Raw genomic sequence first — 27289 nt, 5'->3', positions numbered from 1 at the left:
TTTATGGACACATATGTAATCCGATTCTAACGAAAAAAAAGTTACAGAAAAACGGTTATCCCTCCAATTACCGAATCGGGCTATGTAGACATTAACATTGCCCGATTCTTGTCCAAATTTTTCGAACCAGACAACACATGCAGCACAATCGAGGTATGTGGACATGAACATCAACCGTTTCTAAGCACAATCGGTTCACAACTACATTAACATCGTCCCATTCTGGGAAACCAGGAAAACTTTGATTTCAAATTTTTCGTTTTTTGAGCGATTGCATGTTACTAAAACCTAGTTTAGAGGATTGGGTTGATAGAAAAGTGCCTGATTCGACCAATTTCCTCCTCTTGTGCGATCAAAGGTGGTTCGTCTTCCTCGACTGTTTTCTTCGTTTTGTTTCGAATCGCTTCAACAATTCTGGGATTATTCTCATTAGGAAATTTTATGTTAGTAGGATGCTTTACTCTTGTTTGTTTCGTCATTTTATAGAAGAAAAAAACGATTAGTCGTTTTTGAATCGTCGATAATCGACGATGTTTTGGTTTCAAAAAAATGAAAAAGAGGGAGAAGAAGAAGAAGAGAAGAATCGGTTTATGAGGGAATGGAAATGAAAATCTGATTTTGCTTTTAAGTTTTATCATTTAGAGTTAATAGTAAATTGGTAATATTAATATTATTTAGAGGGTAAATTGGTAGTTTCAGCAAATTTAGACACCCCATATCCTTCTCCATTGGGTGGATGTGGAAATCTATAAGCCCCAGATAATGGTACTAGGAACCAAACTAGCCAGGTTGGTTTAGGACCATCATGTTTAGGGACATGGGGTTAAATTGGGAGGCAATTGTAAACAATGATTATTGCTACTCACGGCTCGGGGTTCGTTGTCTCTCTTCTCTCTTTACTTAGAAAATTATCCAAACAAAAAAGAAAGAACTTAAAATCAGCTTGCATGCATATAATGTTCCATGTAAAAATGATGGCTCCTGCACGCTAAAGAACCATGGTGCCATTAATTTTGAAACCTATTATATGGACTCCAAGAAAAGAGTTTTGAGGGCTCATAAGAATCCAAATATCCTAAAATGAAGATAGGGGGACCTAATTCACAAAAAAATTACTAAAATATCCTTAACCTATTAAAAAACTAATTTGTTTTCATTCATCTCCTATTTCTTCGATCAATCGTCAATTCCGAAGATAATTCATTATCGATTAAAACTACTTAATCCACCCGCAATGACTTTAATAAGGTGAAAATCAAAAACCCATCTTATTTTATTGGTTTTAAACGCATGGATAAGCGGAATCGATCGAATTCGATTTTTGAAAAAACAGTTTCACTACTGTCTACGGTTGGGAAGTATGAATTTTCCCAACCGTAGACAGTTCTACCTACGGTTGGGAAGTATAAGGAAAGGGGATACAAGTTTTAATTCATGCTTTTACTGATTCTGATTGGGCTGGTTGCCCTGATACCAGAAGATCTACTTCTGGTTATGCAGTTTTTATGGGAAGTTCTTTGTATCATGGTCAAGTAAAAAGCAGCCCACTGTGTCAAGGTCTTATGCAGAAGCAGAATACAAATCTTTATCTGTTGTGGCTTCTGAGTTAGAATGTTTGTGAAATCTATTTAAGGAATTACATCTTTTAGCGAATTATCCAATAACAGTGAACTTTGATAATACCTCTGCCATCTGTTTAGCATCTAACCCTTTGTTTCATGCTAGGGCAAAGCACATAGAAGTTCAATATCATGTTGTCAGGGATTTGGTTCTTTCTGGTTTTCCGAAGATTCAACATGTTGCCTCTGCAAATCAGCTTGCAGACTTATTCACAAAAGAGCTATGTTTTCCTACATTCTCTTCTTTGTTACAAGTGTTTCACTTCCTCAACTATCTACTGCTGCAGAAGATATCCAATCAGACACTGATGATGATAATCACTTTACAGGTTTTGCTTCAGTCTTGTTCTTAAACTGCGTCTTGTAATTTTTTGTTGCTTTCTTTTTTTTTGTATTTCAAGTTCATATTTGTGCCTGCCAGTATGAACTTGAGGGGGGCTATTATGAACCTGAGGGGGGCTATTAGGAATGTTATAGTCAAAGAAAGTCTTGGTCTTTGTCAGTATTATTGGTCAAGTCAAGTTATATGTGTATGACTCAAGTTTGTAATAAATACACTTTAATGTGTCTGAAAAGTCTTTGTCCTGTAACTGAGAATAACAACTTTATCAAAAACTTTCTTCTCTTCAATTCTCTGATATTTCACAGTACATGGTCTTTTTCTTCATAAGAAAAGTTACTGAGGCGGTCTGTTACTACTCTACCAATGTTTTACGTATAATGAATGCTGAAGGAAAGTATGATGTACGCTATGGTCTCAAAGGAAGTGACCAGCCATTAGAAGCTGCGGTCTCTTCGTATCTTCTTTGATCTCTATAGAAACTTCATTTTTAATCTCCTCGATCCTTTTGTCCCATATGCCATCTACCAACTTCCAAGTATCATCACTTATAATTTGAGTCTGTAGATGAGATAAATAAAATAACTTGCTCAGTTTCCACAAAATTAGCATCTTAGTAATATATAAGTCAATCAACATTTATATCAGCATTACCTCCAATGGACGAGGCGCACCAAATGTTGCAAATCCTACATTTCCAGGAGCAAATGTAACCCTCCCTGGTAGTGAAATTCCATGAATTCCCCATCTTCCCGCATAAATAAGTGACCCATACTCATCTACCGGAGGAACAGGTGGCTGAAATTACGAGCACTAGACTAAGTTAATTCAAGCAACTATTTCTTTTAGCTGACATAGCATTCCCAAATTAAGGATTAAACAAAAAGGAAATCTGCCTTCATTCCAACTAAAACGCCTAAGAGGCAGGCAGGAACAGCACAAAATTATCTAGAAATTGGCAAAAACATAATTCTTGATAGAAGTGTAACATCAAAGACAAATAACCTTGCTAGAAAGATTGACAGGAAAGAAGTGAGTTGGAAGATATGAAGGACACCATCGAGAAGGTCAGATGTTATGGCTTTTGAGACAGAATTCAACGAATGTTTTCTATTGTCCAAATAATGACAAAAAAATCCCCAAAATTTCAGCGAGCAGCCTATATTAAATGAGAATCCAGGTTTACTTGGGAAATGGGGGGCTTGCAAGGTAGCAGTGGGTATGTTCTTGTCCTATGAAATATTTACATAGTGAACAACGTCACATTTGCAATTGCTGGATGCAGCAACTGGAATGTTTATCTACCACCTAGAAGGATGGGCCAATAACAACTTACAACACTACCGTGCTTTATTTTCATTGTCAGAAGTGCTTATAAAAAATTGGACAACTTAGTAAATTAAGTTTAGAATTCCCGACACATAAATAAGTGTTTATACATAGAAAATACGTTTATGCAAGCACAGAATGCTCAGATATGATACTGGGTGCCTGCCTATATGTTGTCTAGGATATGGTTGGACCATTATGAAAGATCGCATAAGGTGCAGTGTGAAGTATAAATGGGCTTGCAATTTTTTAAAGGAAAATAAAAGGGAAGCTACAAAATGGTCTAAACATACCTGAGGTATCCGTGGTGCTTTTTTGTATATGTCCCAAATCTCCTCTGCTTTGATCTCCCCTTTCTCGAGTAATATATCTAGACCCAACAGAAAAATCACTTGGTATTCAAATATTCAATGGAAAAGAAATGAGCAAAGCTATTACATTTTTTTAGCAAACACTAGTTAACCAATGGTTGCCACAAGATAAACCATTGCGGCATAGCCATGTGCAAAATGTAATAGAGAAATCAAACAAATCCCAACTGGAAACCATCAGAATGCAGCTGTAAATAGAGGAAGACCTGTAATCGTCTCCACAGCAGAATGGTATTCGTTGAGCACAGATGAACATTTCTCCTCTGCAAACCGCATATATTCATCACGAAGTGCTTCTAGTTTTGCTGCAAGCTGGAAAGTTTTTCAATAAAATAAAAATCATTAATTGTGATACTTATAACAATAAGGGAGAATACTGGACACATTTCTGCTATATCAGAAAAGAAAAACTTGCAGAAAATTTTGTGAGAAAAGTACCCATTGGTTCCAATAAACCTACATTTGGTACAAGATCACTCTGATTCCTATAAAATGTTTTCCCGAACGCTGTCATCCCTGTTTGCAGTATTAAAAATTCTGCACGTCTGGAAGCTTCAGATGTAGCCTTAGCAGATATCCAACACAAGTTGTCTATCCCAAACATCTCCTCCTCAATGACTCTGGCTACAAATTCAAGGTAATTTTAATCCATAAAAGCATTGCCGTGTCTCATATTTATTAGTAATGTGAGAACAAATGTAAAATATTATTAGCGCTAGGATTTTTCGTATTGGCTTATATCAGGTTCACCTAACTAACTGGAACCACTTTCAGTTATAAAGACAAGCATGCATACCAATGATCTCTTAGCAATTTCACCAAATCTGTTGTCTCGTTTGTTCTTATTTGGGAATTTGTCAACATTTTTACCTCCCTGGCATTCAGAAATGTCATTCTTTCTTACTATCCATTATCTTCTTATTTACTTCTTTGCTAGCTTATTTTGAGCACAACTTTTTGGTAGAATCTTGTAGGTACTGATTAAAGCTGCCATGATAATGGTTGTGCTTAGCAAATAGTTCTCTATCATGATATGATCCCATCCATCAAATACTAATCACCAACTGAACAAAGAAGGCTTATGCGTAAAGATAATCTAAAGAAATTTAATTTTCTATCATGGTCAGAAGCTCGTAAGTGTACTCTCATGATGATTATTTTTGTTTGTTTCTTCCACAGACGAGACTACCTCTATGAAAAATCAGCTCCTTCAACAACTGCATGGTACTACAGACAGGCTATTTCCCTGATGTATTGCAGATTTACCGTTGGCCTTAGTTGACTATTCATATTAGCAAACGCTATATAAGCTAACATACTGCTTAAAATTGCATAGGTAGGTAGAAAAGAATTAATAACTTGACTTACTTAAACTATTCTTGGAAAGATATGAAGTACAAAAGGTAAAAGACTGGACCGATTACCTAGAAATATGTAACTACTAACTAGTCCAGAATATGTATCAAGAAACAGCACGAAATGTTGCAAAGTGGTAATAATGCGCTGAGACTTCATTCTACTAACTAGTCCACTGGGTTAATTATTCTTGGCATCTTTTGCATGCCTCTTTTTCATGTTTGTCGTTACTTGCTGAAATTTTGATGATATCATTTGTTGGATCTAAAAGCTCTGACACCATTTGTTGAGCTCTAACGCACGGAGATTTTGATATCAAACTCTAGAGAACGAGTCGGGATTCTGTCAGAGTTTCACCACAGCAATAAATTTACTACTAAACAAAATCTCAATTCAACACATTCAAACTCTAGACACACTTAGTCACAAATCTTACTGTGCACACCACTCACTCCCTCACACCCCCCACCTTCACTTTCTAACTCTACTGGCTCGTGGTAAGGAAAGCCTTGCTCTCATTCTAACAAGTTCCACAACTACTAACACCTATTATTTATGGAGTTTCTATCCGATTTCAACAAACAACAGACTCACTTGGATACTTCCAGAGAGAACACTTGGATACTTCCAGAGAGAACTCTCTAGTACACAACCTTACCTACCTAGATAATTCTACACTTAATTACTAACCAACTTTACTAGCTAGATAATCCTAGGGATTTCTAGACTGACCAGCGACCATGACTCTTGTTTAGTTGACAAACTTGAAATCTATAACCACCAGATTTTACTATGAAAGTCACTATTGATGTCTCAACGCATTTACATATTAACAGGGATTTTTAATTATATAGCGAGAATATATAACAGTAAACTCTTTCGTCCCAGAGGAAGAGAAGTGAAACATGAAATTATCACAAGGAAAGCAAAGAAACAGATCCTCATTAACAAGGAAGCATGAGATCCAGAACTTACGTGCACATGCGTGAACTATGGAGTTCACAAAATCTGACTTCTTTGAAAATACTTTTCCAGATATTTCAGCACAGCGTAGATTTGGTCGGCTGCGAATCGAACGAATATCAGTCTGCAACAGACAGAATTATATCTGAGATCATTAAAAGTGAAAGCATGAAATAGACAAAACAGCAAGCTCTGTCTTCCAGAACAAGCAGATGATTAATTCCAACGCATGAGAAATTAAAACTCAGTTGACCTCTGTGAAAGGACGGTAGGAATTTGGGTAGTAGCATGCAAGAACAGCAACAGCCGCCTCCCTGTATGCCAACCTCAACTTTAACTCTTCTGGAATTTCAGTGCTATCTTCTTGACCTGTTTCAAAAGTCCCTTTTTGCTGCAAAAACGAAGATCGACGGAAAGGAAAGGCATGATCAAGTATACATATACAAACTTAATAAAGTAGAAAAGAGATAAATTTTCCATGCACAGAGACAGAGCAATTACTTACTCTCTTTAGGGCCTCTAACAATTCCTCACGTCCAATGTAGTCTAAATCCTTTCTAGCGGTGAGGATTCCAGCTTCATTCCTTTAAAACAGTCCATAAATGTAAAACTAGTCCTGACACTGATATTAATATGAGTCTATAAGAAATGATACTTACAGTACATTTTGCAGCTCTGCTCCAGTGAAATCTACCGAGTTCTCTGCGATTTCCTGAAGGAGAGTATTTTTTTCTTCCTCTGACCTAAAAAACTTATTCTTTGCATGCACCTGTATTACACATTGAGCATCCAATCAGCTGCAATAACGATAACGATGCACACTTCCTCAACAGAGACGTTAAAGGCAAAAAAAATTGAGATGAAGTACCTGTAATATGGCTAATCTCCCATCTTTAGATGGCAAACCAACCCTGATAATCTTGTCGAAACGGCCTTTCCGCAAAAGAGCGGGATCAAGAATATCTAACCTGTTTGTTGCACCTATAACCAACACCTGAAAACCCTCAGTTTAGCACCAAATTTTGCAAAATTTTCTTGGTCATATCTACGAACAACATTTATAAATCATACCTGTGACGTTGAAACTTTAAATCCATCCATTTCTGTTAGTATCTGTAGAAGGCCTTGTTCTCTCTCTGCGCCTCCCTATTAGCAACACATGGTAAAGGTGATTTGCAGAAGGTAATTACAAAATTCGTCTCAATACAAATAAGCAAGAAGAACAAGGATGATCATCTTACCCCTCCGAGATCAGGTCCGCCACGCTTGCTACCAATTGCATCTATCTCATCAATAAAGATAATTGAAGGTGCAAAGGATCTCGCACTCGCAAAAAGGTCCTTGACACGAGATGCTGCAACACCTACAAACATCTGCATCGCTAAGTTTAGGGACACAATGTATCCATCTTAAAAAGCTTGATATTTGAGGGAAGACTCACATATGTGTGGATATATACAAAATTACAAAACCTGATTAAGAAATGATCATATAAATAGTCTAATATACGCAACCACGATTTTTCTGGTTTTCCTAATGCGAGTAATCTCTATTGGTAGTACGAGGCCTCCATGTCTTACAAAAGAAGTCACTGTCCGATTTTTTTTCCAGTAATTTTCTATGAGCATCCATTAGAAAAGTAATTCTCACCTCTACAAAATCTGTTCCAGTTGCTGCAAAGAAAGGAACACCTGCTTCACCAGCTATTGCCTTAGCCAAAAGTGTTTTACCAGTACCAGGAGGCCCATGAAGAAGTACACCTTTTGGGCAGTATATGCCTTTACTTTGAAATTCCTCATCATTTTTTAGTATTCTGACAATTTCTTGTAGCTCCCTCTTAATATATTCCTGGCCCGCAAAATCATCAAATGTGACACCTGTAGTTTCTTCTGCTGATATGAACTTTGCCCTGTTCAAAGTAAATAATAAAGATCGAAAAAAAATTTCATTACTATGTTCAGGTATATCACACAAAAACATTGTTTCATTTTGTTTTGGAACAGTCCAGTCTGTCACTATGATCAAAGGCAACAACCAAAACATCCTAATAGATCTCTCTGGCATATTGTCAGGCAAATTAGGTAATGTTTGTGCGTGAAATGAACCAAATAAATGAATTTAACGACAAATCATCACCAAGGTAGGGCATAAAAAGGGTTTAGTCTACGGTAAATGATGGATTATAGCAGACCAGAACATACACCAGAAAATCCAGCAATTTGAGTCCTGGTCTATACCCAAGTAGCATTTGCATCTCCTGGTACAAATCAAGATCTTTTAACTAATACAAATAGCTTATGCTCTTCTAGAGAAGACAAGGGCTGCAAACCGTCAAGCTGGTAAAACTGACAGTCTAACTGTTTAATCTCCACTATAAGCTTTTAATAAAAGGCAAATAGAGGTAGTTTTGAAAGGTCATAAAAAAGTAAAAAAACAGATCAGGCCATGGTGAGAAGAGGCTAAGATAAAAGGAAGACATTCCTGATCCCCATAATTCCCAGTCAATGACCAGGAGATTTATTTTTAAATAAATACAGAATAACAGATCAACATTGAAAAATTTCATAATCAGCAATCCTTGATCGAAAATAAAGACAGAGATAACTAGGAAAATGGTTTGCACTTACCGACTCTTGCCAAGGGATCCAAGTGGACCTCCGCTTTGAAGTGCACGACGTCTGAGAGGCTGCGTGCTCTTTTTTGTGGGAGTTCCTAAATCGCAAGGAATTAACTTCGCATAGATGGGTCTCGCTATACTGTCAATCCACAGATATAAACCAACAGCGAGGGCAAAGCGCATAGACCATATAACCGCAGTTGCAACTGTGGAGTACACTTCTGCAGGTACTGTATCCACATTAAGAACATCGACATTTACTAGTTGCTGATGCAACTTCTGCCAAACATCATTCCAGCAATCGATTGGCATACGATCAACCACATGACGCCGGAAAACAATATTTTGCTGAGAATTCCTTAACGGGCCCTCTATTTTTTCATCTTTGTAGTACGGTAGAATAACTACATGCAGAGACAAATGAAACGGTAAACCTTTTATTTGAAGAGGATAGCCGTATACTAACAGGTTTTAACTTGGACATTATGTCAATAATTCGCAGATATCAAATCAAGGCTCAGCGAAAAAACTCAAATAAAAGAAAAAAAGATAAAAACTAAAACGAACTACCTACCTGAAATTGTCTGACCAAAATTTGAGTATTCCATAAACTGCACGTTGTTCGAATTAAGAAGTCCCCAAAATTCACTGTAATCTATCCGGTGTGAATTCTCAGGATCCCATTCTGTTCCATTCAACTTCCCTCTCATAGTCAACAACGCTCTACTCCAACATGAAGCCATTACAAGCTGCCTCTCTAACTGCATATTTGCCTTGTTCTGGAATTGTTCCAACTTATTTATGCGTTCCTTCTCTGAGTTTTTTAGTTTCTGCGATCAAACAGAACAGGGTCAACCATGGTGACAAATGCCCTTAACATATCGAATTCACCAGACAAATTTCCAAAGTCTTAACAGAAAAAGATAAGAAAGTTTAAAAAATATTCAAGTTGATTATCTAGACCTTGGTCACCTTCTGAAGGTAAGCCAACCAATTATACAAGAAATGTGGAGCGACACTCAGTCATATTATCAGCTATTAGCTTCCTAAGTGACCAAACTCCCAAAATTACACAAAATCACTAATTGAATCGCCTTTTTCTTTATCATATGTCGTCAAGTGTACTGTGTCTAGCATGACTACCTGTGTAATATAATCCGTTAAAATTGAAGTACGCGTTGTAGAGTTCTCACTAAATAAAGAAACCTTAAGTCGTAGAATATGGCCACACACATTTCAACACACTAACAGGCTTGAGTCTTAAGTCTTACCTGTGTAATACATTCCAACACCTTAAGTCTTAAAAGATTGAGTGGTAACACTAACACATACCACTTCCTGCTCAGTAACAAGGCTCCTCATAAACTACCAAACAGTTCCATATCGTAAATCAAATCGAGCTGTAATATTTTTATTGTAGTCATGTATGGAGATAAACTCATTTCTCCTCTAAATATTAGTGTATCACTAGTGGGAAATCATTTTCATTTGATAATAATCTTGCAACTAATTTCACCAGAGTAATAAATTTCGATTATGTAACACCCACAAGTAAGAACATATGGAGAACCTAAATGATTGCACCCATGTTGGACAGATGAAATGAAAGTGAAATCCTTAAATTGGTAAACAATTTTGCTAACAACCACATTAAACTAACCAATTTAGGTTCAGGAAAATCTTTTCCAAGTTTCTCAATGTGACCCCCAAAAAATACTGAAAAAAACCCAGTGTAGGAAATGGGGTTTAGTTAATATACCTCGAAGATTTGAGCGGATACAATATCTTGTTCTTCTTCTTTTTCTTCATTTTCATTTGCATTTTCTGAAACTAAATCAGAAGTTGAATAAATTCTAGTAGAAGATTTGAAAGAATTAGTAGGTTTATTATGGTAATGTAATAAGTGATTCTTGTTAAACCCTAAAGAAGCTGATGTTCTGAAAATAAGAACAGGAGAATGAAGAAATGATTGGCTTCTTCTTCTTACTGGTTGTAGTTGACTAGTTGGTTTAGAGGGGATGAGTGGTTTTAGGTTAGGATACTGAGAAATTGTAGCAGTCGGTTTAACAGCTGCTGCTGCTGCTGTTTCACACAGCATCATTTTTCCTTATCTGTTCTTTGTTTGATGAGATTCAAAGAGAGATGGTATTTAGAAGGGACGGACGGTGGTGTTCACCAAGTAGTGTTAAAAGATGAACCCAAGGCCGAAGCGGATGTGGATGTTGTGGTTAGGTCTTGCTGCCTTTTTCCCTAGGCGTAGATAATTGGCGTTTTGATTAAACAGTGTATCGCTACCACGACTATTTCTTTAACATGTTGAATGGCTCTCCCTGGTGGACTGCGACAAGGTGATCCTATTTCTCCTATGGAAGGTCTTAATTGTATCATTTTAATTGTTGTTTTTTCTATTGATTCTCCAAGTTAAACCAGTCATGTATATTCCTTATTTTATTTGTTTTTTTTTCTATTTTGTTGATGACTACATTTTGTTTACTAGAGCTTCCGGTTCTTCTATTACCAATCTTCTCAATCTCATCAATCAATTTTGTGTTACTTCTGGTCAACTTGTTAATTTTAACAAGTCAAGTTCTCATTGCAGCTCTAATTTGAGTCCTTATGCTAAACAAGATATTTCTTCTATATTTCATATGCCTCTTATGCCTTTTGATGAGAAGTATCTAGGTATTTCTCTTTCTATTTCTAAAACAAGTCTAAATGTTTTGAGGGTATTGTTGACAAGATAAAATCTAGACTTCCACAATGGCATGGGGAAAGCTGGTCAATCAAGCGGGTCGTACCATTCGTTTCCTCCTCATCATGTGAATGTTATTTCTTTTATTCATATTTTACCTGATTGTCAGGATATATTGAGATAGTCTCTTGAGAGTAGTGCTGATTTTACTCTTCAATCTACTTATATAGCCATTTTAAATACAATATCTCCTCCTCCTCCTCCAACTATGTATCCTGATAAGTATTGGTTAAGTCTTTGGCACTTGCAAGTCTCATTTAAATGTCAAATGTTTATGTGAAAACTTTCTCACCAAGTTCTTCAGGTTCTTCATCGTCTTGCTCGGTATTTGCATATACATGATAATCCTTCTTCCTTTTGTCATCTCAAGAGGAAACAGTTACTCACCTCTTTTTGCAATGTCTTTATGATGCTGATATTTGGGATCAAATGCTTCAAGATTGGTCTTCAATCATCTTTTCTCACTAATCTATTAATATTTGGTTACAAAGTTGGATTGATTATAAAAACCATTTTTCATTCTAAAGATCGCAGGGTACTTAATCTAGTGGTGGTTATTTTATGGCATATTTAGAAGGCGCGTTGTACTTTAGTGTTTGAAGGGAATCTTTAATCTACTAGGACCATTGTTTATAAGATTAAAGATTTTTGTAATTATGAGAACATAAGTTGGGCAATCTCCTCATCTATTCAGCCAACTGCGTGCTCGGTTCACAATAGTAACCATCAGAGTCAGCTAGTAGATGGTCCTGAGAATATTAGTGGGTTTATTATGATAAAGTAATAACTGATTATTCTTAAACCCTAAAGAAGGTGATGTTCTGAAAATAAAAATAGGAGAATGAAGAAATGATTGCCTTTTTCTTCTTATTGGTTGTAGTTGACTAGCTGTTTTAGAGGGGATGAGTGGTTTTAGGTTAGGATATTGAGAAATTGTAGCAGTCGGTTTAACAGATGTTGCTTCTGCTGCTTCACACAATATCATTTTTTCTTATCTGTTCTTTGTTTGATGAGATTCAAACAGAGATGGTATTTAGAAGGGACGGATGGTGGAGTTCACAAAGTAGTGTTAAAAGATGAACCCAAAGGCCGAAGCGGTGTTAAATGTTGGGTTATAGGTGGTTAGGTCTTGCTGCCTTTTTCCCTAGGCGTAGATAATTGTCGTTTTGGTTAACCAGTGTCGCAGTACCACGACTATTTTCTTTAACATGTTGAATGTCTCTCCAACATTTAGTTTTTCTCCGTCTCGTGGCCTGCGACAAGGTGATCCTATTTGTTCATTCTTTATATGGAAGGTTTTAGTCGTGTCATTTCAATTGTTGTCTCTTCTATTGATTCTTCCAGTAAATCCAGTCATGTATACTCCTGCTCGTTTTTTTTTTTGGTTTTTTTATTATTTTTTTTGCGGATAACTACATTTTGTTCACTAGAGCTTCTAGTTCTTCTATTACCAATCTTCTCAATCTCCTCGATCAATTTTGTGTTATTTCTGGTAAATTTGTAAATTTTAACAAGTTAAGTGTTCACTACAGCTCTAATTTGAGTCCTTATGCTAAACAAGATATTCTTTTATGCTTCATATGCCTCTTATGCCTTTAGATGACAAGTATCTAGGTATTTTTATTTTTATTTCTAAAAACAAGTCTAAATGTTTTGAGGGTATTGTTGACAAGATAAAATCTGGACTTCCACAATGGCATGGGGGAAGTTGGTCAATCAAGCGGGTCCTACCATTCAAATTCAGTATGTTTTGAACACTATGGGTCAGTATCAGATGGATGCAGTACAACAACAGTACTGGTGGAATAAAAACAATTCTAGAGGAATTTATCTGAAGTTTTGGTCTTCTGTTTATTATCCTAAACGGAATGGAGGTTTGAGTTTTAAGAATCTCAGGGCTACTAATGAAGCTTTTCTGACTAAGTTGGCATAACGTATTATTAAACCCACGAATGCAAAGTGGGTTAATGTTTTGGAGGCAAAATATTTTCATAATTATAATCCTCTTTATAAAATTTTACGAACTAAAGGTTATTGGGTATGGCATAGTATCCAAGAGGTTACATTGGGTTAAAAAAATATCATGTTTGGGAGATTGGTGATGGAACTCATGTTGCAGCTTCAAAGACAATTGGATCCCATGCACCGATAATAATTCCTCTTCAATTCAACCTCCTTCAATGTCAAATACTAAGGTCAGTTCTTTTATTGAACCTCATTATAATACTTGGAATATCGCTGCTCTTCAACAATGGTTTTCTCCTCATCGGGTGAATGTTATTTCTTCTATTCATATTTTACCTGATTGTCAGGATATATAGAGATGGTCTCTTAAAATTAGTGGTGATTTTACTCTTAAATCTACTTATAGAGCAATTTTAAATACGATATCTCCTCCTCCTCCAACCATGTATCCTAAAAAGTATTGGTTAAGTCTTTGGCACTTGCAAGTCTCATTTGAATGTCAAAAATTTATGTGGACACTTTCTCACCAAGTTCTTCCAGTTCTTCATCGCCTTGCTCAGCATTTGCATATACATGATACTTCTTGTTCCTTTTGTCATTGTCAAGAGGAAACAATTACTCACCTCTTTTTGCAATGCCCTTATGATGCTGATAGAATCAAATGCATCCAGATTGGTCTTTTATCATCTTTTCTCAAGAATCTATTAATGTTTGGTTACAGAGTTGGATTGATTCTAAAAACCATTTCCATTTTAAAGATCGCAGGATACTTAATATAGTGGTGGTAATTTTATGGCATATTTGGAAGGCGCATTGTACTTTAGTGTTTGAAGGGACTCTTCGATCTACTAGGACCATTGTTTATAAGATTAAAGATTTTTGTAGTCCTCATAACAGAAGTTGGGCATTCTCCTCATCTATTCAACCAATTGCATGCACGGTTCGCAATAGTAACCATCAGAGTCAGCTTGTAGATGGTCCTGACAGTATGAGTAACTCCTTTAGAATGATTGTGGATGCTTTAATGTTACCTAACTCTCATATTGCAGGTAATTTTTTTGTTATGATCAACCCTTTTGACTCATTTGTGACTGCAGTAGCAACAATAAAGCTTTGTGTTGGTTATCCTCTTCTCAACTTTCTAATGTAACTATTAGTTCTGATTGTAAAGAATAGTATATGGTTTTTATGGGTTTGTATATAGTGTTCCTTGGCTTGATAGGTCGATGTTGTTTGAATATTGTCGTTTGTTACATAGTTTATCGAATGTCAAGGTTTCTTACATTCGTTGAGGCAGTAATGGAGAAACTGACATGCTTTCCAAGTTTTCTAGATGTAATGTTTGTAATCTGTAATGGTGGTATACTCCATCAAAAGTTTGCTAGTTGTATTGTGTTGTTTTTTTTTGATGAAAGGAGGTTTGTTTGTTTTTTTTAAAAAGGCGTTGTAAATGGAAAACTTTTGAGCACTAAGTTTTTTTCTTTCAAAGAATAAGTTGATTTATTTAAAAAGAAAAAACAATACTTCAAGAATTTTGTAAAAAAAAAAACGGATATGTGACCTCGACAAGCTAATTAAAGGTTGTCGTAGGAAAGGATATGCCTCTACTGTTGTCCTAAATCACCAGCTTCATAAGAAATAAATTTAAAGGATTGGAAAAAAATGGCATGCTTTGCCTCGTTAAAAGCCTTGCCAAGGAAAAGTCATAGTGATAAAACTTTAGACTAAGGAAAAGATGCCACGCGAAATATCCAAAAATACTATAGAAAAATTTAAAATCATGTAGAAAAATAAATTACAAATATAATTCTTCAAAATTCATGGAAACTCTTTGTTCTCAATCTACATGATGAGTTGTAATCTAATGTTGATAGTATGTACGGCGCCACAATCGTGTTGTGGATAAAAGGGGGTGGAAATTGGAATGCACTTTATCGACGTTATGGTTTACTCTTTATTTTATTTTTCTATTTACATAAAGGGTTTGTTGATGGTGGATTTTAGTTCAGGACTAAAATTGTAAAATCAGATTTAGTGTGCCGACATCCTGCAAAGGGTAAGGCCATTTGACAAACGATGAGCGCAGAAATCCTCTCGTTTTATTTATTTGAAGCAATTCAATAGATATACAAAATTCACTCAGAATGGTGCATGTAGCAACAATCCCAAATATTCTGTGTATTTATAGCATTATTAATTAATTCATGAGTTGCCTTGTATATCCTGTGTTGTTCTCAACAGGACTCTCGTTATTGGTGCGGCATGATGACTAAGTGTTTACTCTCAGCAGAGTAACACGAATCTCCAAGTGTCAATAGTGAGGTATGCACGAAATACCTGCAGGCCATACCATTCTCTAACCAAGAAGACCCTGTGTCGGTGCGTTTATATTAGCCCGATCGAGCATGATCCCCTAAGGGAAATCTGGACTATCCATGTCAGTCTCAGAAACGATCGCGGCCATGCAAGTTTGCCACATAATTTAACTAGCCTAGACGAACCCTAACAGGAGCAGGCAATCACCGTGATGTTCATCGGCGGGCCCGCATATGTGGTGGCTCTCTAAAAGAGTCACAGAAATGATTCCTGCAAGTGCACAGGGTCTAGTGTATAGAACAGGGCAAGCAGGGTTTGTCCACAGGGACAAGGTGGGCAAATATTTGCTATTTTTAGTTTCTTGCTTCTTTTGCTAACTTGTTCTTAGGGGCAGTGAACAATGAGGTTGTGTGGTGTTATTAACACCATAGTGGACAATTGATGGGCTGTAAAGACAGCAATGGAACAAGAGAAAAAGAAATTAAGGAAAACAGAAAAACAAAAGTGGACAGTGAAGGTGGATGAATGAAGATGTTATGGATGGAATAGGTGAGAACTAGGGGTTTGAATCCACCTTAACTTCTACAATGTATTCTCCTATAGAAAGTTAAACCCAACTCAACTATGATATGATTCCAAAGCACTAATTGTCTGATTAAGGCACAACTAGTCAAAAGCTTATCTATCTAGCATGAGTTGCAATTTATCAACAGCTTATGCATCTAACTACAATGCATACATGGCATGCAATGTGAAAGTAAGGTGATGACGAACCTAGTTCAAGTGATTCCTAAACTGGTTTAACATTCAAGAGCAATATGACAATGTACTACACAGCAGAAATTAAAGATTCATCCATTCCCTAGCAAGTAAAGCTAGAACATGTTAGACATTAATGGATGACATGATACACATAAAGATTAATTGAAATTGCAAATTAAAAATTAACCCTAAATTAACAGTAAAATTGACATTGGAATTAACCCAATTAGGGGGTATCTCGGCTAACCAAGAACACCTCAACAGTAATACCCAGCCCTCAATTTATACAAAAAAGGAATGACGAACCCTAATTCCCAAAACCGAGAAAACTAGGGTTAGGGTTTACCTAAAATTCTTCACCCACGTCGACGACCCATGCTCTCTTCTTGTTCCTCCTGCTCTTCCCATGCTTCTATTGCTTCTTCTTCCATCTCTGTCATGCCTATAACTCTATTTCCCTAATTTCAAAACCCTAAATTTGAGAGGGTTTGTGAAACTAGCGAAATAGGCTAATAGGATGGATGGGTTTCTGGTTATAGGTAAAGTAGAGTGATTTGGTGGCGTAGATGGTGGAGTGATTTGGGGAGAAGATGGTGGTGATGGAGACGGACATGGTGGTGGTACGGGTTCTGAAGGAAGAAGAGATGGAGAAGAAAGAAGAAAGGTGCGTTTGGCTGGGTATAGGGTGTTCGATACTTGGGTGTTAGGCGGGCGTATCGAGTGTGATGATCTGCGATGCTGCGCCGTGGGATAGGGAGATGAAAGATCAATCGGACGGTGAGATGAAGTGAAGCTTGTAGCGACCGCTGGATTTTTTTATACAACGAAGTTAACGGCTCTAGATGGGGTTAGGTGTTGTAGTGTAAGGCGGAGATATCAGACGTTGATGAACAGCAAGGGAGCGACCGTTGGATTCAACAACCATCTAATCTGAAGGCTTGGAATTTCAGCGCTGTGGTGCTTGGCAGAGACTTCAGATTTTGATGCTCTATGAAGGAGCGACCATCGGATGCTTTTGGGAACTGATCTGACGGCTGAGAACGGAGGCGCTTTTGTGTGTAGAAAATGAGGTTGTGCGCACCATTCTTCGCGGCTTCCTTGCGTAATTTCTCCCGGCTTTTCACTACTTTTCTGCTCTTTTCGCTCCGCGACTCATCCGAACTTTATTTATTACCTAAAAATGCAAAATTAATTAAGAAAATATTTATTCTTGAAAACAATGAAAATACAGAATATGGGATAAAATGTAGAATTAATGCAAAAGATGAGTTAAAATGCCAACAAAAAGGGATAAATATATACAATATTTGGCACTCATCAAATACCCCCAAACCTGAATTTTACTTGTCCTCAAGTAAAACAAAACTAAGGAAATCCTAACTATACCACTGTCGCTGGTCTCTCGAATGCATTTAGCGTATGCACTAAGCCTTTTAAACCACTAAGTGTCCCTAGTGGACGAGTTGAAGTCTCGTGAAGGTTTACCAGAGGTGTGCCTACAAAACCTAAGGACAAAATAGAGCTCAGATTCCATCAAACGTGACATGTGCAAAACAGTTAAGCTCACAGCAAAATGGAGATGTCAATCTAGCTATCAAAGGCACAATCCTAGCACTGATAACAAAAAAAGACATGTGATAAGAGTGTAAAGTGTATCTACACATGTGTAAAGAAAGATCTGAAGTTATGACTACTAATCACCAAGAGATAGTTTCTCAGGCTAAGAACTGAGGTCGAAATCTAGCTAGCTGTCCGGACTTTACGAGAATTGTGAATGAGTTGGAGGTATTTCACAATTCTCGCGTTGTACATCAATGGCATACACCCTCCTTGCTTATTACAACGAAACAACAAAAGATGACTATTTACATGACTCTTATTTACATTCTCTTTTTATTTTTGGAACAAGAGATGATGGAATTGATAAATACTTGATTTTTTTGTTTTTTCTGATTTTTTTTTTTTTTTTTTTTTTTTTTTTTTTTTTTTTTTTTTTTTTTTTTTTTTTTTTTTTTTTGAACAAGGAAACACTTTTGAACATAAACAAAAGGAAACAAAAGATTACATGACACTTTGCAAGAGGTAGCCCTTTTTGATGCACCCAGTTAAATTCGATGGTTGTCTTTCTTAATGTAACCTCCACCTTCTATCCCAACCAACCAAAGAACAAGCTAGTCAAGTTTCGTTCAGTATTCTAAAGTGATTGGCAATCGTAACTTCCTATCCAACACCTTGAAGATCGAGGCCATACATGTATTGGTAGATCGTGCGCGTGCAAATTTCTTATCACTATGTGAATTGTGCTAGAATCAGGGTGCCTAAATATCTAGACTAAGACTCCTAATAAAAATACATATTTGCACAAGAGTCAACATTTCAAGGTAAATGAGCTCCATTTTTATGATTTTTTCAATTTTTTAATTTTTTTTGAATTTTGATTTTTTAATTTTTTTGGAATTTTTCAATTTTTTTCAAAAAAGATGGAGTTCGTTTTCAATTATAGCATATTATCATGGTATCTACTCTATACCCCCAAACCTAAACTAAACATTGTCCTCAATGTTTCAAAATATGGAAAGAATTAAAATGCAACATATGGAAAGGGACATGCTGAGTAGAGTAAAAGGAGAGAGAATACCCGATTTCGGCGAAAGCAGAATTAAAACTCCGTTATTCAAGGCAAAAATCCAACATTTCAGCCGAGATCATATTGGATTAGCAAAATATATAAAAAGAACAAAAGTTTTTAAAATTTTATCTACTGGATTATTACAAAAATATTCACCATACACAAAAGTCTAAAGAGTTGAGGATCAACCCAAAAGACAAAGTGTAGCGGTTTCAACAACTTCACACATGAAAGAAAAGCACGTGAAGCTGTGAAACCAAATGAGCTACCCCCAAACCTGGATTTTACAGAAGATACAATTTTGAAAACAAAATCGCGCAGTTTTGGGGGTTCATCATGCACAAGATCTAACTCAAAGTGAACTGTGCTATGGACGGGCAAACATGCAATTTCCAACTGTGGTTCCTCCAAGATATTATATTTAAATGCAAGATGGTCCAAGAGGACTTGGGAAGCACACAGTTCCAAACCTAGGTTGGGGACTCTCAGAAAAGTCGGTTTGTCAATATGGGTACAAACCAAATCTAGGTTGGGTGGAAGGCCATCAGATTGTGATTTATGTAGGACGATAGGCACATCATTATTAATCAAATCAAAATCTCCTAAATCATCTACACATGTCACATCATGCTCACAATCATCAATCAAATTAGCAAGTTCACACTCAGAATCATCAACATCATCAACAAATTTATTCTTATGCATTGGCAAATCAGGAGAAATATCACAATGTGACCTAGGTAGAGAATCAGACACATCAAATATATTTTCATGCATATTGGTGTCTACAGAAGATTCAACTATTCCTATGTCATGCTCATCTTCACAGAATAATTGTACGAATCCCATGTCAATATCAAAATCATATGAATTACAATGAGTATTAGAAAAAACAGCATTCATGAAGGTCGAGGGCGAGAAGCCATATGTTATTGAACCAACAGGTTCCACAATATTTTCATGTTCTTCTAACATATCATCATAATCATCATAATCATCATCATGGTAGCATGCATATTGGTCCTCATTAAAAGTGGTGGTGTCGTTAGTCGATTCATGTTCCTCTAAATTAGGTTCATATTCAACATCATTTACATGAATGGGACTAGACACTTCATTAGGGACAACATACATTTCCTCATGAATTTCCTCCTTTTGTAGGTGAAGCAAAATCTGATCTAAATATGCCTGAATTCGTGATGTAGATCTATCGAAGTTTTGCTCACTAAGTCTTAAAGCTTCTGTGGTGGAGTCTAAATTCATGGGAGTACAAAATTCTTCATGTTCAAATTGTGGTGATTGGTACATGTGTGCATGGTCATTAGGGTTTATAAAAGATTGATCGCAACCCTCAAAGGATTGATTATGGTCCCAATGACTACCATTCTCACAATTTATGGGCATTTCATACCTTGGATTTTCTCTAGATTGCCTAAAATTATGCAAAATATGACAATTCTCAACAGGGTGGTCTAAACTACCACATGCAGGACAAGCATAGATTTTAGGTTGCCTAAGAAAATTAGATGTGACAGATTCCTCATGTGATTGCATTTCTAAAGCTGCGATTCGAGCTTCTAATTGATCCACAAGAGATGATTGTGTGAGTGAGGCATTAGCAAAATGTTCATTTTCACGTTGTGGCAAACGATGCATGTGTGAATAGTCATTAGGGTTCATGTATTGAGGCTCGGGACTTTGAAAATGTCCATAATAATTCCTATAACTATTGACATCATGGTCTGTGGGAGGTTCATAACGTGAAGTTTGTCCACACGCAAGTTCTCTAAGGGATTTGTTGTATTCCCCAACTGTAGAAAAAGATCTATACATGATTGGCTCAAAAGCTAAGTAAAGAATGTACAAAGCTCAGAATTTGGTTTTTAATGGGTTTGGATTTTTGGGAAGAATTTGGTTTTTAATGTTGGGAGCAAGCCCACATTGGTGGGAGAAATTGTGTTGCCAAGGGAAGGTGAACTAAGCCCACAATGTGTATGCAAACTGAAGCCCAATGTAGCTTTTGAAATAGCCTAACTGTTGCTTGTTTGGTCGGAGGCCCAGTTGGGCTTTCAAAGTTCAGTTTTTCTAATTTAAAACTACAGGCCCAAATCAGTCTAACATCACAAGCCCACAAGCAATTAAACAAACAAGCCCACAAGTAATTAAGATTACAGGCCCAACAGAAAAATGGAAAAAATTATTACAAGCCCACAAATTAAAAATGGAAGCCCACAGGTTGGGTTCTCTTAATGGGTTTAGGCTTACTTGAATAGCACAGCCCAGCTGTTCAGTTTTAGTTGCAAAAGCCCAGTTGGGCTTTGGATCGTCCTACACAGCTTTGGCTTTTCTGAGGCCTAGTTGGGCTTTGGTCAACTTGTGCAGCTTACAGCCCAGTTGGGCTTTGGTTCAGTTTCTGCAGCTTCTGCAGCTTACAGCCCAGTTGGGTCAACCCAACAGCAACAGGCAGCTTGGAGAAGGCAGCACCAGCAAGAATGGCTAGCTGCACCAGGTTCACTCCAACTGCACCAGGGCAGCCTAGCAGGCAGCAGTACAACAGTTACAGCTCCAGCAGAAACTGCAGCTTCACAGCAGCAGCTTCACAGCAGCTTCAGCAACACTTGCAGCAGCAAGCAGCAGCAGCTCCAGCAAGGGCAGCTGCAAGCAAGAGAAACAACACCAGTTCAGTGCAGCAACAATGCCTAACAGTAACAGCCCAACAGGAGTTTCAGCAAGCAGCAAGGCAATGCACCTGTTGGTTTCAGAAGAGAAGAATCAGCAAGCAAGAGCAAGAGCAAAGAAAGAAAAAGCAATTTCGCCGCTACCGAGTCCCCGGCAGCGGCGCCAAAAACTTGGTGGCTCTCTAAAAGAGTCACAGAAATGATTCCTGCAAGTGCACAGGGTCTAGTGTATAGAACAGGGCAAGCAGGGTTTGTCCACAGGGACAAGGTGGGCAAATATTTGCTATTTTTAGTTTCTTGCTTCTTTTGCTAACTTGTTCTTAGGGGCAGTGAACAATGAGGTTGTGTGGTGTTATTAACACCACAGTGGACAATTGATGGGCTGTAAAGACAGCAATGGAACAAGAGAAAAAGAAATTAAGGAAAACAGAAAAACAAAAGTGGACAGTGAAGGTGGATGAATGAAGATGTTATGGATGGAATAGGTGAGAACTAGGGGTTTGAATCCACCTTAACTTCTACAATGTATTCTCCTATAGAAAGTTAAACCCAACTCAACTATGATATGATTCCAAAGCACTAATTGTCTGATTAAGGCACAACTAGTCAAAAGCTTATCTATCTAGCATGAGTTGCAATTTATCAACAGCTTATGCATCTAACTACAATGCATACATGGCATGCAATGTGAAAGTAAGGTGATGACGAACCTAGTTCAAGTGATTCCTAAACTGGTTTAACATTCAAGAGCAATATGACAATGTACTACACAGCAGAAATTAAAGATTCATCCATTCCCTAGCAAGTAAAGCTAGAACATGTTAGACATTAATGGATGACATGATACACATAAAGATTAATTGAAATTGCAAATTAAAAATTAACCCTAAATTAACAGTAAAATTGACATTGGAATTAACCCAATTAGGGGGTATCTCGGCTAACCAAGAACACCTCAACAGTAATACCCAGCCCTCAATTTATACAAAAAAGGAATGACGAACCCTAATTCCCAAAACCGAGAAAACTAGGGTTAGGGTTTACCTAAAATTCTTCACCCACGTCGACGACCCATGCTCTCTTCTTGTTCCTCCTGCTCTTCCCATGCTTCTATTGCTTCTTCTTCCATCTCTGTCATGCCTATAACTCTATTTCCCTAATTTCAAAACCCTAAATTTGAGAGGGTTTGTGAAACTAGCGAAATAGGCTAATAGGATGGATGGGTTTCGATGTCTTTGATGTAGGGTGGCTATGGTGTTTGGTGATGAAGCGGCAGTGGCAGAGGTGGTGTTCTGGTGGTGGCAGGACATGGTGGAGGTGATGGAGTTGCAGAGCAGCTCTCTGCAACAGGGTATGGAGGAGAAGAGGTCGAGTGATTTTGGGTTAGGGGGCGTTTGGCTAGGGGTATAGGGTGTTCGATACTTAGGTGTTAGGCGGGTTCAGCGAGGTTCGATGATCTGCGACAAGGAGCGATGGATGGGAAGATGGTAGGTAGATCGGACGGCTAAGAGAGAAGCAGTTTGTAGCGACCGTTGGATGTGGAACACAACGAAGTCAACGGTGCTAGATTAGGTTAGGTGCTGTAGTGTTGGGCGGAATCATCGGGATTTGATGCACAGTGATGAGGTGACCGCTGGATTCAACTACCATCTAATCTGAAGGCTTGGAATTTCAGCGCTGTGGTGCTTGGCAGAGACTTCCGATTTTGATGCTCTATGAAGGAGCGACCGTCGGATGTTTCTGAGAACTGATCTGATGGCTGAGAACGGAGGCGCTTTTGTGTGTAGAAAATGAGGTTGTGCGCACCATTCTTCGCGGCTTCCTTGCGTAAATTCTCCCGGCTTTTCACTACTTTTCTGCTCTTTTCGCTCCGCGACTCATCCGAACTTTATTTATTACCTAAAAATGCAAAATTAATTAATAAAAATATTTATTCTTGAAAACAATGAAAATACAGAATATGGGATAAAATGTAGAATTAATGCATAAAAGATGAGTTAAAATGCCAACAAAAAGGGATAAATATATACAATATTTGGCACTCATCAATATGCCCTAGCCGGTAGAACACCACGTTATACCCCTAACGCATGTCAAACGCTGGCCCCAAAGAGGGATGGCCGCGTTGTTTTGGTAAGGTCAAATGAGCAAGACTGCTCAAATCAGTCTTAAAATCATCATGATCGTCCAACTTCACCAGCCTGGTTGGACGGATTAGATCATCCCATGATTGATCAGTAAAGCGCTAGTGCACACATTAGCGGGCCCACTCCTTACCCACCTGATCGGTTTTCTCACGACCTAGCCCTAGAGAGATGAACGCTTGCTCGAAGTATGGCTGACGTGATGCTTAAAGGATCGCGGAAATCCCACTAGCGTCTTAAATCGATCACAACCATCCAACTTCGCCAGCATGTTTAGATGGATTAGATCACGCCTAGGACCATCAGGCAGTAACACATAAGTTCACCGTCGGCCCAACATGGGCCCCGCACGGTCGGTCTCCCCAAAGGAGAAACGTAGCCTGCCAAACCGTTTGGCCAAAGTTGTGCACGCGTGATTGATCCAAAACCCTAATTAGGGTTTGTGGCATTACATATATGTCGCAGTTTGATCATGACCGTCTATCTTTGCCAGCTCGGATTGAGGGTATAGATATAGACTAAGGAGGTCCGTAGAGCATCAACATGATCACCGTGGGCCCACCTTCGCATGTAACCGGTCGGCCTAGGTGTACCATGGCTAGGCGCCTCGAAACGCGTGCCCAAAGATGGCATGCCGTGGCCCCCTAAAATCCTTTGCGGCAAAGGATTTCTGTCGCAAATCGATCACGACCACTCACCTTTGCCAGACAAATCGAGTGGCCTAGATCGCACCTCCGCGAGACAGAGTGGCATGGACTTGTACACCGGCAAGCCATCTACACGCATGCCCGGTCGGTCCCACCAAAAACTTTGCTTGATTTCGATCAAGCTAAAGAGTGATGCTTGCACACCTATTTAAAACCCTAAAATCTATCAATGGTCGCAAACATGTGCCGCAGATTATCTCGTCCGTCCAACTTTGACAGCTTGGTCGGACAACCTAGGCTAAGAGTTAAACAACCAATGAGGCACCTTGGCGATCACCGTCCGTCACTCTACCACAGGGAGTGATCGGCCAAGGGATGGCCCGCCCATGCGGCCTTCAAACGGTCCCTTGAAGATGTTTGAACATGCTGCTATTTTAAGACGCTTAATCCGCGACTTACTTTATTAAGCTTTAAAACAGCGATGCTTCATACATATTGATCATATTCGATGTATTACATGCATAAAATATACACGATATTTTATGAATATCGATTTGTTAAATAAATTAGTTATTTAACCTAATAGCATCACGTGTTATTTCCTGCGGGTCCCACAACTCGACCCACTTACTCGAGACATCAAACATGTCACAAACTGGGGGATACTTACTTGGGTACTGGTCTGGCGGTTTATAGCGTGCGGTGTGCAACGAGCCCATATATAAGAACGTTTCAGGAGGCATGGACGGTTAAGATGATGAGGAAGTGGGCTAAGACGTGATCGTGCAATCACCTACACGACCCCACTACTCTATCACTCAACTTCCTCCACTTCATGCGAGATGAGGGTTTGCGCTCAATGACTTGTATAAATAGGTCCTTCGCCTATTTCCAAACAACACGAACAAACACAGAAAAACCAAGTGTTGTCATCAATATCCAGAAAACACTAGAACTGATAGCTTTCATTGTGCAAGCCAGTTCATCATTCTGATACAAGTCATAAACAACTAACACCTTCATAAGCTCAACACCTTCTTCGCTTCTCTCCTTAAGATCAACCCCATCTCTTTCACTTTGTGACTGAAGCATGTCTGGAACGACCATTTCTTGGTTTAGGCCAGAATTGTATAGATTGATCTCTCGAATCAAAAGCACTCTCGTGCAGTGCATTTGTTTGGGGTTTAGATTCGTTTCTCATCCGCACACACCCAAATTTACCAAAACTAGCAGAAACAGTTTTCACCCATAAACAGGGTTTTGCTAGGCTTACGAATATCTAATATTTTATTTGATTAAATAAGTTTGATGCATAATATTGATTTACTCAAGCTAAAACAATAACGAGTCTTTAATCAAACACAAGGAATAACTTGGACGGTACCAAATACCAATGTCCAAGGATCAATCAATATCAATCAACAACCAAAGATTGGATTTCCAATTGATGATCTTAACGAACAACCTGTACTATTTTAATTATATTAAATATAATGCGGAAAAGAAATAACACAGACACCAGAAGTTTTGTTAACGAGGAAGCCGGAAATACAGAATAACCCCGGGACCTAGTCCAGATTGAATACACACTGTATTAAGCCGCTACAGACACTAGCCTACTACAAACTAACTTCGGACTGGACTATAGTTGAACCACAATCAGTCTCCCACCGATCCAAGGTACAGTTGCACTCCTACGCCTCTGATCCCAGCAGGATACTGCGCACTTGATTACCTTAGCTGATCTCACCCACAACTAAGAGTTGCTACGACCCAAAATCGCAGGTATTAACAATAAACAAATCTGTCTCACATAGAAAAGTCTATCAAAGGATAAATCTGTCTCCCACAGATAAACCCTAAAAGTTTTATTCTGCCCTTTGATAATAATCAAGGTAAACAGGAACCAATTGATAATTCGGTCTTATATTCCCGAAGAACAGCCTAGATTAATCAATCACCTCACAACAAACTTAATCAACTAGCGAAAGAAGATGTTGCGGAATCACAAACGATGAGACGAAGGCGTTTGTGATTACTTTTATATCTTGGCTATCGGAGAACTCTCACGATCTCAAGCCAATCAATATGATTTTACTCGTACGATAGAAGATGCAAGATCATATCACACAACTACGTTAAAGTAGTATCGGTCTGGCTTCACAATCCCAATGAAGTCGTTAAGTCGTTAACCTGGTTTTAGAAGAAGAAAACCAAAGGTTAAAGGAGAATCGACTCTAGCGAGCGCGCTAGTATCACACAGACGTGTGGGGATTAGTTTTGCCCAATGCTAGATGTCTCATTTATATAGTCTTCAAATCAGGGTTTTGCCTTAGTTACAAAGCAATCCATATTCACCGTTAGATGAAAACCTGATTTAGATTCAAGCTAATGTATCTCAACCGTTAGATCGAAAACTTATCTTGTCACACACACTTGAGGTATACGTTTACTGGGTTCGTGAAAACCATGCCCAAACGTGTACATGTATGTTGGTTCAACATAGTAACCCAAAAGGTTAGCCATATGAGCTTTTCATATTAACCTTGTTCTTCTTCACCATAACTAGTTCAATTGACTTCAAATGAACTAGTTAGAGAGTTATTAAATTGCTATGAGATCTTACTTCAAATGAACTAGTTAGAGAGTTATTCAATTGCTATGAGATCTTATGTAACTACACAATACACAATTGAAACAAAGATGATTCGATTCAATTGAATCGTCTCATGAACTTTAGCCACGGTTTGCATAAATTATTCCTTAGTAATTTAAGCTTCATGTTCAGAGCACATCTTTAG

The 27289-nt window shown here is 38.0% G+C and overlaps 1 protein-coding gene across 1 annotated transcript; it reads right to left on the bottom strand.

The window, feature by feature from the left end:
- Positions 1-2223: 2223 nt before the first annotated feature.
- Positions 2224-10807, bottom strand: LOC113283313 (probable inactive ATP-dependent zinc metalloprotease FTSHI 4, chloroplastic). The gene is made up of 16 exons (XM_026532530.1): positions 10355-10807; positions 9170-9425; positions 8606-8999; positions 7629-7887; positions 7220-7351; positions 7050-7124; positions 6847-6972; positions 6638-6747; positions 6484-6562; positions 6232-6369; positions 5991-6102; positions 4120-4283; positions 3866-3971; positions 3582-3658; positions 2614-2757; positions 2224-2520 (listed from the first exon to the last, which is right to left on the bottom strand). Exons 1-16 carry the CDS (start codon positions 10694-10696, stop codon positions 2377-2379), a joined length of 2658 nt encoding a protein of 885 aa, XP_026388315.1. The 5' UTR covers positions 10697-10807; the 3' UTR covers positions 2224-2376.
- Between the last annotated feature and the right edge of the window lie 16482 nt (positions 10808-27289).

This window comes from Papaver somniferum, chromosome 5 (assembly GCF_003573695.1).
Source record: "Papaver somniferum cultivar HN1 chromosome 5, ASM357369v1, whole genome shotgun sequence".
In the NCBI taxonomy this organism is placed as follows: domain Eukaryota; kingdom Viridiplantae; phylum Streptophyta; class Magnoliopsida; order Ranunculales; family Papaveraceae; genus Papaver; species Papaver somniferum.
Note: the sequence above shows the minus strand (reverse complement) of the source record. Positions and strands in the feature narration are given on the sequence as shown.

What these genes read in the sequence shown, in the direction of transcription:
- LOC113283313 (XM_026532530.1), bottom strand. Translation starts at nt 10,696, where the DNA reads ATGATGCTGTGTGAAACAGCAGCAGCAGCAGCTGTTAAACCGACTGCT. An exon ending in TTAAAGTTTCAACGTCACAG is followed by an intron (nt 6,973 to 7,049) that starts GTATGATTTATA and finishes GAGGGTTTTCAG; the next exon opens with GTGTTGGTTATAGGTGCAAC. An exon ending in CCTACCGTCCTTTCACAGAG is followed by an intron (nt 6,103 to 6,231) that starts GTCAACTGAGTT and finishes TGTCTGTTGCAG; the next exon opens with ACTGATATTCGTTCGATTCG.